This window comes from Tupaia chinensis, unplaced genomic scaffold (assembly GCF_000334495.1).
Source record: "Tupaia chinensis unplaced genomic scaffold, TupChi_1.0 Scaffold000489_1, whole genome shotgun sequence".
Lineage (NCBI taxonomy): Eukaryota > Metazoa > Chordata > Mammalia > Scandentia > Tupaiidae > Tupaia > Tupaia belangeri.
In genome coordinates, this window is record NW_006160001.1 from 3,133,701 (window position 1) to 3,143,314 (window position 9,614).

Below are 9,614 nucleotides of genomic sequence, written 5' to 3' on the forward strand. Positions count from 1 at the left end.
GAGCAGACGAGGTTAATTTGGGAATTTACTGTGTTTTCTCATAGTTACGTTTTATTATGTGTGTAGAGTTAGTGTAATAAGTTCTGGGCAGTATAGTGAAGTAAAGGAGAACAGGGATACCAGCATTGCTTATGGACAGAGTATATGTATTGTTTACACAGTAGTGACCCGAGGTAATTCGTCTAACGGTTTAAAATTATGACTAGCTCTCAAGGCTAAGGAAAATCGTGCCCTTTGTGAGTTAAAAATTGAAAAAAAAAAGCAGAGAACTGTAAGAAAACTGAGAGTTTTGGTTACCAAGAAACAAGATAATCTAACCATGATAATCTGTGCGATGTAAACCAAGAAGTCACCCCTGACAGTTTATCAGAAATCATAAATCGCTATGTGTTTCATCAGAAGAGTGATAGAAATAAAGACAGTACTTGTTCTTAACATTTACTTAACAATGTGCATGTATTATGAGACCTGATTGCTCTATTACCTTCTATGATTTTGAACATCATTCACTTTAGCTTCCTGAGTCAGAATGTAAAGATAAAAAGAAACAAGATACAGGGCCAAGGCTGTGGACTCCCATAGGGTCTACTGCAGGTTGAGTCCTGGACCTGGTGACTTGAAAAATCACACCAGGTGCGTGTGCGTGTGCATGCGGATGCACATGCCTTCGCAAAAATCCCAGTAAGAAAGTGGAGGAGAACGGATGGGAACATGAACATGGGAACATGAACATATCCCTTGGGAGGTGATTTCTCACTTTCACTCCCTCTCTATCTCTGTCTCTCTGGTGAGCACACATGCCCTATGGCAAAGAAACAACAACAAAACAAGTCCTTTCCTTCTTGTCGTCATTTTATGTATCTTATCTCTTCACATACACTTCTTCAACCTAATCTCTCTCTTCTTTTGCATCCTATTCACAACCTCTTACTCCACACTGAACTTAGTATGTTTTCTACAGGCACCTTCAAGATTGCTTTGTATCATTTCTACAGAGTTTTATCTTTGTTCGATAAACTTCTTGCAACCTCTCAGTGGAATATCCTAGTTTCTCTTTGAAGGCTTTCATAACTATTGGCACTCTCACTAAAGTTATTACTCTCCCTTCGTGTTCTGGCACTTAATATGTGTTGTGTTCTATTAAAATTATGTTTTAGGATTGAAGAGATAATCTGGGGGTTGCTTTCAAAAGGATGTGTTAAAATGACAGTGATCCAAATGACATGTGATTGGACATATTGATAATTGTTGAAGCTGGATAATCAATACATGGGAATGGATTTTACTTTTCATTGTACTTATGTATACTTCAAGTTTCTATAATATGTCAGTTTCTCCAAACACCTTTGTACTGGAGAGAGACTAAGAAGACTTCGGAAAAAATCGGTTCATCAGTCCTATCGAAACACCTTGTTTAGGACCAGGAAGGACAGGCTGAGTAGGACAGCTGACCATTGCTCTTACTGATCTGAGTCTTAAAACAAGAAAAAGGTTGCTCAGTGAGTCCACTCATGTATAGCACAGCTTGTGGTTTTTGTCCCCGTTAAGATTACACATATTTGGTAATATTTGTATTTGTCTTATTGGTCTGGGAGAGAAACCTAAAGGGAAAAGGCATGAGCTATTTTAATCTGTAAATGTTTAAGTGAGAAAGGCAATAAGCTATTTTCCCCCAGTCAGTATTTTGTTTTCCTACAGTTGTTTTATCTTCAAAAAAATTTTAATGGATATGAAACAAAGAAATTTTTTAGTTTCAGAATACTACATGAATAAAAAGAAATGCAATGCACTTGATTGTTTCTTGACAATTACGTATGTAATATTTATTATGTATGTATGTGGTCAAATAAGAATGTAAACTTTACAATGGTGAACAATTAAGAAACTTGATTCCCTAGTTGAGCGAGGTCACAGGCATTGCAAGGAATAACCCTTGCTAAGAAGAAAAGACCCTGGAATAACAGATCTGCTGGGTCCCCAGCATATTTGAGCATGTGCGATATCTTCACATTTTAAAGTAGTTTTAAAACTGTATTGTTTTTCCTTTCATTTCTGATTAGTAAAAAGAAAGGAAAAAAGACTAAGTTATTATTATTATTGTTAGTGTTATTATTTGGAGAGATTTTTGCTATAGGATGAATGCGCACACCAGAGAGACAGAAAGTGAGAAATCACCCAATAGGGGGATGCCCATGCCACAATCTCTTTTCCTCCATTCTCTTCCTAGGATCTTGGGCATGCACGCACACATTGCCCGGCATGAGTTTGAAGCCACTGGGTCTAGGATTGGAACCGTGTTTGACCATGTGGGAGTCCAGCAACGTAACTGCTATGCCATATGCTGTTTACAAAAAAGACTAAATAATTTCAATTATTTCAACTTTTTTTTTATTGTTATATAGTAAATCTTTGTAAAAGATAACCTTCTCTGTTGACCCCAGTTAATTTATAATTTTAGGCAAGACTATGCAGCAAGTATTTATTTTATTGAAAAGTGAAAGCAATAAAAAAAAAAATACCCCTCACACACACACACAAAATAACCTTCTACTTCTCTTTAGGGCTGAAATTGTAACTGACCCTTTAACAGTAGAATTTCTCAGGCCACTTTCTGTCAGATCAGAACTCCCCATTTCTCTTTTTAGAACCACCACTGCCCACATGCACAGTGTTTTTCTGTGGCTTGCAATGCTTCTACGTGTCCAGTTGATGAGCAACACATTATCGTTATAAATAAAATCTTGATTTTATTTTTTTGTAGGTAATCCTACTGTTTCTGGCATGTCAGATATGGATTATCCTTTGCAAGGCCCTGGTTTGCTGTCTGTACCCAACCTTCCGGAGATCAGTTCCATCAGAAGAGTCCCTCTCCCACCCGAACTTGTTGAACAGTTTGGACGTATCCTACTACTTTGTATTTAACTAGTTGAAAAAAGTTTGTGTTTTTATTACTCTGTGTCTTGTTTTATGTTTAATTAGTGTATTTTTTTTTCTGAGAGAGATTTTTTTGCTATAGGTTGTGTCTACTCACCACAGAGACAAAGAGACAGAAAGCGAAAAATCACCCCAGAGGGTGGATGGCCATCCCGCAATCCCTCCTCCTCTAGTCTCCTCTCAGGATTTTGGGCATGCCCACACTTGCAAGTTTAAATTTAAGATTTCTTGAAAGAAGTTTATGAAAAATGAGATTGAACTTTTTCTACCTTACATCTACACTATCTCAGATATGCAGTGCAACTGCATGATGGGTGTGTTCCCGGCTATCAGCAGAGCTTGGCTCACAATTGACAGTGACATATTCATGTGGAACTATGAGGATGGGTATGTATTTAAGGCTAGTTTACTGTGACTAAAGTTTAGATAACCTTTAGTGTAGTTAGTGTTCTGCTTGTTAGAAGTTGCTTGGTTTATCTTGCATTTTTTCTAGCATCTGTGTCAGTGCTGCATAATATGCATGCAGTCATCTGAGGATCTGAAGTGTAAATTCTGTTTTCGGATTGTTCGTTTGTTTTGTTTTGTTTGTTTTCTTTTTTTTTGGAGAGGTTTTTTTGCTGTAGGGTGCATTCGCTCACCAGACAGACAGAGACAGAAAGAGAAAACCCCCCGCGGGGGGGGGGATGGCAAAGCCGCAATCCCTTCTCCTCCATTCTCCTCCCAGGATCTTGGGCACAAACGCACATGCGCCCGTTGTGAGTTTTAAGCCACCAGGTCCGGGACGCAAACTACGGTTGACTACATGGGAATCCAGCGACATAGCCATTATGCTAACTGCTGGTCCCTGTTTGTTTTGGGTTTTTAAGAGTGATTGGTCTGTGAGGGCTCTGCCTTTATTTAATTTTTATTTGTTAATTTTTACTATCAGGTAATGTGTGTTTGCCAAAGAGATAGATAGAGAGAGAGAGAGAGAGAGAGAGAGAGGGAGGGGGCAGCTCTCCAGGGGGGATGGCCACACTACAATCCCTTCTCCATATTCCTCTTGGGATTTTGGGCAAGCACCCATATGCACCTGACATGAGTTTCAAGATGTCTTTTCTGAGATTTGAACCGTGTAATCAGCCATGTGGGATCCAGCTGCCTTAACCACTATACCACTAACTGTTCCAAGCTTGTCCATCTGAGAGAATCATCTCAACACTCTTGGCTCTTCCCCATAAGCAGATTGATGTCACTCAATACGTGGGCTGCAGTCCAGTTGGGAATATGTTGGGAATGGGAAGCAGCATTCCCTATGTTTCTGATTCATGTTTAGCCTTAAGTCTGTGTCCTTGGGTCTTAGGAGTGAAGCAGTTTTGTTTTACTGGGATATTTTTCCCCATTATAGTCTATGTCTAAATTTATTTATCTATTTTAATTATTTTAACTTTATTTTTATTTATTTTAATTTGACCAGAGAGGGACAGAGAGAGAGAGAAAGTAAGTGAGAAAGCAAGCTGCCAGATCCAGGACTCAAACTGCAGTTGGGCCATGTGTGTGTCCAGCACCCTGAACCCCCATTCCACCTGCCAGCCCCTCTATGTCTAAATTTACTTAACTAATAAAAGAGTACTACTGTAAGATAAGACTTGAAGCTAATGTATTTGCCCAGTAATAAAGTTATGTGCATTGATAGCTGGATCCCCCATGGCCTACCATGGTTCCAATCCCAGTCTTAGCAGCTTGGAGAACATGCTGGGCACATACATGTGCGTGCCCAGGATTGTGAAGGGTTGGAAAATGGAGGAGATGGGATTGTGGAGTGACCACATCCCATTGGGGGATTATTTTCTCTCCCTTTCCATTTCTGGTGAGCACATGTGTCTCTGACGAGTTTGCTTTCTTTGTATGTATAATGTTTTTCTTCAATTATTCACAGAGGAGACCTTGCCTACTTTGATGGCCTTAGTGAGACTATTCTTGCTGTGGGACTTGTGAAACCCAAATCTGGTAAGAAATAATAACACAGGGATGACATATGTATAATATTTACTTTGACCAAATGTTTTTAGGACTGAATAATACATTTTAAGTACTTGAATTTCCTCTTTAAGTATTATTCTGAATTACTTCCAAATAGAAATATATAAAGTAGTTAGAAATACATAATTGTCTACTCATTTTAATGGTATAAGTTGGTCTAGTTTTTTTTCTTTTCTTTTTAAGTTTTGCTATAGTGCACATGGGCTTGCCAGAGAAAGAGAGAGAGGAAGAGGGAGAAGGTGGGAAAGGATCCCTAGCAGGGATGATCATACTGCATTCACCTTTCTTCCATTCTCCTCTTGGGGTTCTGGGCACTCACACACGCATGCACAACATGTTCCCCTAAGCCATCGGACCTGGGACTCAGTTATGTGGTATTAGTCAGCCTTTTTATTGTTTTTTTTTTTTTTTAATTTATTTTTAAAAATAATTATTTAATTTTAGTTATTATTACAGATTTTTAAAATTTCCCATAAGGCAATGTGCTCACGAGAGACAGAGTAAAAATAATTATTTAATTTTAGTTATTATTACAGTTTTTTAAAATTTCCCATAAGGCAATGTGCTCACGAGAGACAGAGAGAGAGAGAGAGAGAGAGAGAAGGAATGCGAGAAAGTAAGCGTCCAGGTCTGGGACTCAAACCACAGTCAGCTACCTAGGAGTCCAGTGACCTTAACCAGCACAGCACCTGCTGGCCCCTAGTCAGCCTTTTTATTTTATTTTAAAGAATTATTTATTTAATTCCATTTGTTGTTGTTATCATTATTATTAATTTGACAAGACAGAGAATGAGAAAGTGAGAAAGCAAGCAGCCAGGTCTGGGACTCAAACTTTGGTCACCCATGTGGGAATCTAGCACCTTTAACCACCATACCACCTGATAGCCCTTTGGTCAGCCTTTTTAAATGTCAAACTATAATTCTTAAATTTTACTTTGCTTACTCTTTACTATTCCATTTTGATTTACTTAGGGTTTTTTGCATTATAGGATATTTTTATCAATTACTGAATTTAATATAGAAAGTATTGTTTCTGTACCTTTTTTTAATAGACAGAACAAGTGAGAACAGAGTTTAGGATAAACATTAAAAGAGGTACAAGTATTGTTTAACTTATAGTTTCAATATCATAATGTCAAATCTTTTTTTTTTAAGAATTATTTTATTTAAGTTGATTGATCTATTTTTTAATTTGACCAGAGAGAGACCAAAAGAGGGAAAGCAAGAAAGCAAGTCGCCAGGTCCAAGACTCGAATCACGGTCAACCATGTGGGAATCCACCGCCCTTAACCACCATGCTACCTGCTGGCCCCCATAATGATAAATCTTATTTCAGAATTACTGACAAGCATACTTGATTTATATAGATTTAAAGTACATCCCTTGAATGCACCTTCCAACAGGAGGAAATAATGGACAAAAATTCACTTCTTTTCAAAGCCAAAATAAAACATTTTAAGTTCATAGCTATTTTGAAATTATAACTGTTCATGGAAGTAGAAACATGCATTTTTATGCAGTTTACTTGGTTGCATTGGAAATTTCTTTTCTTTTTTCTTTTTTAAGGGAGATTTTTGCTATAGGGCGCTTGCGCTTGCCAGACAGTAAGTGAGAAATCACCCCCGGGAGATGGCCTTTTCGCAGTCCCTTCTCCATTCTCCTCTTAGAATTTTAGGCATGCATGCACACACACCTGATGTGAGTTTCAAGCCACTGGGTCTGTGACTTGAACTGCAGGCCGCCAAGTGGGAGTCCAGCAACATAACCATTATGTCATCTGCTAGTACTGAAATGTATTTTCTTTACATAGCATCTGAAAGTAGTTTTTACCATGATGTATATATCTCTGCCTTATATCTTAATTTATTTATATAAAAGTCAGTGACCGGACTAACTGCATGATAGTAAAGACACTGGCCACTCCCACATGGCCAACCATGGTTCGCGTCCCTGACATGATGGTTTGCTTTCTCATTTTCTTTCTCTCTCATCAAATTAAATGAATGAATGAATAAATAAAGTCAAATAAATCTTTAAAAAACAAAAAAAAAGTCAATGGCTGTTCTGGGCCAGCAGGTGGTATGGTGGTTAAGGGCACTGGATACCTACATGGCTGACCATGGTTCCTGGACCTGGTGGCTTGCTTTCTCATCTTCCCTCTCTCTGGTCAAGTTAAATAAAAGGATGAATAAATCAAATAAAATAAATAAATCTTTAAAAAATGTCAGTGGCATGAGACCAGCAGGTGGCATGGTGGTTAAGATGCTGGACACTCCCACTTGGCCGACCACAGTTCGAGTCCTGGACCTGGTGGCTTGCTTTCTCACATTCTCTTTCTCTCTCTGTATCTCTCTCTGGTCAAATTAAAATAAATGAATGGAAAGATAAATAAATGAACAATTATATTTTTAAAAAAATGTCAGTGGCTCTTCTGGGCCGCAAGTGGCTTGGTGATTAAGGGCACTTGACTCCCACATGGCTGACCATCGTTAGAGTTCCAGACTTGGTGGCTTGCTTTCGCACTTTCCACCCCCCCATCCCCCGTGTGTCCCTTTCTTGTCAAATTTAAATAAATAAAGTTAAATAAAATATTTCTTTAGAAAAAAGTCAATGACTGTTCTGTTTTTCATCTGAAACAGATAGTAAAATTTTATTCTCCCCAAATGTAAGTTTTAATACAAAATTGAAATTGTTGCAATATTTGCTTAGGGATGATAGTATTATCTTTTTTGGGGGTGGTTAAGTAGGCTTTATTGGTACAGGGAAGGCTCAGTCCTTCTTGGCAGCAGCTTTCCACATGGTGGCCAGCACATTGCTCTACTCCTTGTGCTTCCTCTTGGTGTGATGTGTGTCCTCACCAGCTTCTTGATGAACTTGAGTGTGTGCTTGTCCTTGGACACCTTGAGCAGCTCCATTGCACACCACTCGTAGGGGGTAAAGCCGCACACCTCCCGAATCAGTTGGGCATGAACTTGGTGTGTTTGGTGAGGCGCCCACGGCAGCAGCCGTGCCTCAGCTTGCTCATGTTCTTGGTCACTTTGTGGCCGTTGTTGAGGCCCACGGCCATGGGGTACCTCAGAGCCATGGTTATGGCTCTCCAATGACTACTTGACAGTATTATCTTTGATATTTAAACTATTCTTGGGACCAGTGGATGGCGTAATGGTTGTGTTGCTGGACTTCCATGTAGGTAACTGTAGTTTGAGTCCTGGACCCAGTTCCTTGAAACTCATGCCAGGCACATGTGCATCCATATCCAAAATCCTGAGAGGAGAAGGGATTGCAGCGTAGCCACTCAGCCAGGGGGCTATTTTTCGCTTTTTGTCTCTCTGTCAAGTGCACACACCCTATAGCAAAAATCTCTCTCTTAAAAAATAAAATAATAAAGCCTATTCTGACCTATGTTGCTAACAAATATTGACAATCCAAACTCTCAAAAATATGTTATCCCTGAGTCCACATCTTACTTTGACTCTTTTTATCCAGCCTGCCAGAGGGCATATACACTCGTCATAGACAAATCGAGAGAGGAACAAATACTAGATTCAGTCTTTCCATATTCTATTTAATTAGTTTTTATTTTTTTTCTTGAGAGATTTTTACTATTCAGCATGTGCTTTACCAGAATGACAGAGAGGGACAGAGAGACAGAAAGCGAGAAATCATGCCCCAGGGAGGATGGCCACATGGCAATCCCTTCTCCTCCATTGTCCTCTTAGGATCTTGGGCATGCACACATGTGCCCAGCGTGAGTTTAAGCCAGCAGATCCGGGACACAAACCGCTGTCAACTACGTGGGAGTCCAGCAACATAACCATTACGCCAACTACTGGTCCCTAATTAGTTTTAATGGTTAGATGATATTCTGTTTTTTAGGCAGTTTTTTGGTTTTAATTTGCTAAAGGGTGTGTGCACTTGCGAGAGTGAAACAGAGAGAAAGTGAAAAAGCACCCCTATTCCCCGGGGCATGGCCTCAGCCCCTTCTCCATTCTCCTCTTGGAATTTTCGGCACAAACGCCCACACCCATAGCTGGCATATCCAAGCCGCTGACTCCAGGACTTGAACTGCACGGTTAGCTGTGGTCGATATGGGTACCTTCACCACATTCTACTGGCTGACCCAAGTATATTCTGCTAATGCTTAAATGTATGTTTTTTCTAAATTAATTCCTGCCCTCTGTCTACCTTAGGTATCTTTCAACCTCATGTACGACACCTCCTGGTTTTGGCAACCCCTGTGGATATAGTCATTCTTGGACTCAGCTATGCTAATTTGCAAACAGGTATGGGAAATCACTTACTATGTTTTTTAAATAACAATGTTTGGTCTGTTAATATAATTAAAAACTTGTCTGGGCAGGGGCCAGCAGATGGTGTGGTGGTTAAAGGCGCTGGACTCCCACGTGGCCAATCATGGTTCAACTCCTGGACTTGGTGGCTTCCTTTCCCACTTTCTCTCTCTCTTTCTCTCTGTTTCTCTCTGGTCAGATTGGAAGATAATAATAAGTTAAAGTAATTCTTAAAAAAAACAACTGAGGAATCAGCAGGTGGTGTGGTGGTCAAGGCACTGGATCCTCCTACATGGCCGACCACAATTCAGGACCTGGTGGCTTGCTTTCTCACTTTGCCTCTCTCTCCCTCCCTCCCTCCCTCCCTCC

The 9,614-nt window shown here is 39.7% G+C and overlaps 1 protein-coding gene and 1 pseudogene across 3 annotated transcripts in view; one reads left to right on the forward strand and one right to left on the reverse strand.

Moving 5' to 3' along the window:
- NUP155 (nucleoporin 155) overlaps positions 1–9,614 on the forward strand; it is a 63,951-nt gene that overhangs the window by 796 nt on the left and 53,541 nt on the right. For all 3 annotated transcript variants that reach the window (XR_003550661.1, XM_006156314.3, XM_027774877.1), the window contains exons 2-5: positions 2,762–2,899; positions 3,225–3,321; positions 4,853–4,923; positions 9,147–9,239. Coding sequence is in view for 2 of the 3 variants with exons in the window: in XM_006156314.3 (XP_006156376.1) it covers positions 2,762–2,899; positions 3,225–3,321; positions 4,853–4,923; positions 9,147–9,239 (399 nt within the window). In the remaining variant the exon portion in view is untranslated. The remainder of the gene's footprint in view (positions 1–2,761; positions 2,900–3,224; positions 3,322–4,852; positions 4,924–9,146; positions 9,240–9,614) is intronic.
- Positions 7,726–8,041, reverse strand: LOC106735705 (60S ribosomal protein L36 pseudogene; annotated as a pseudogene).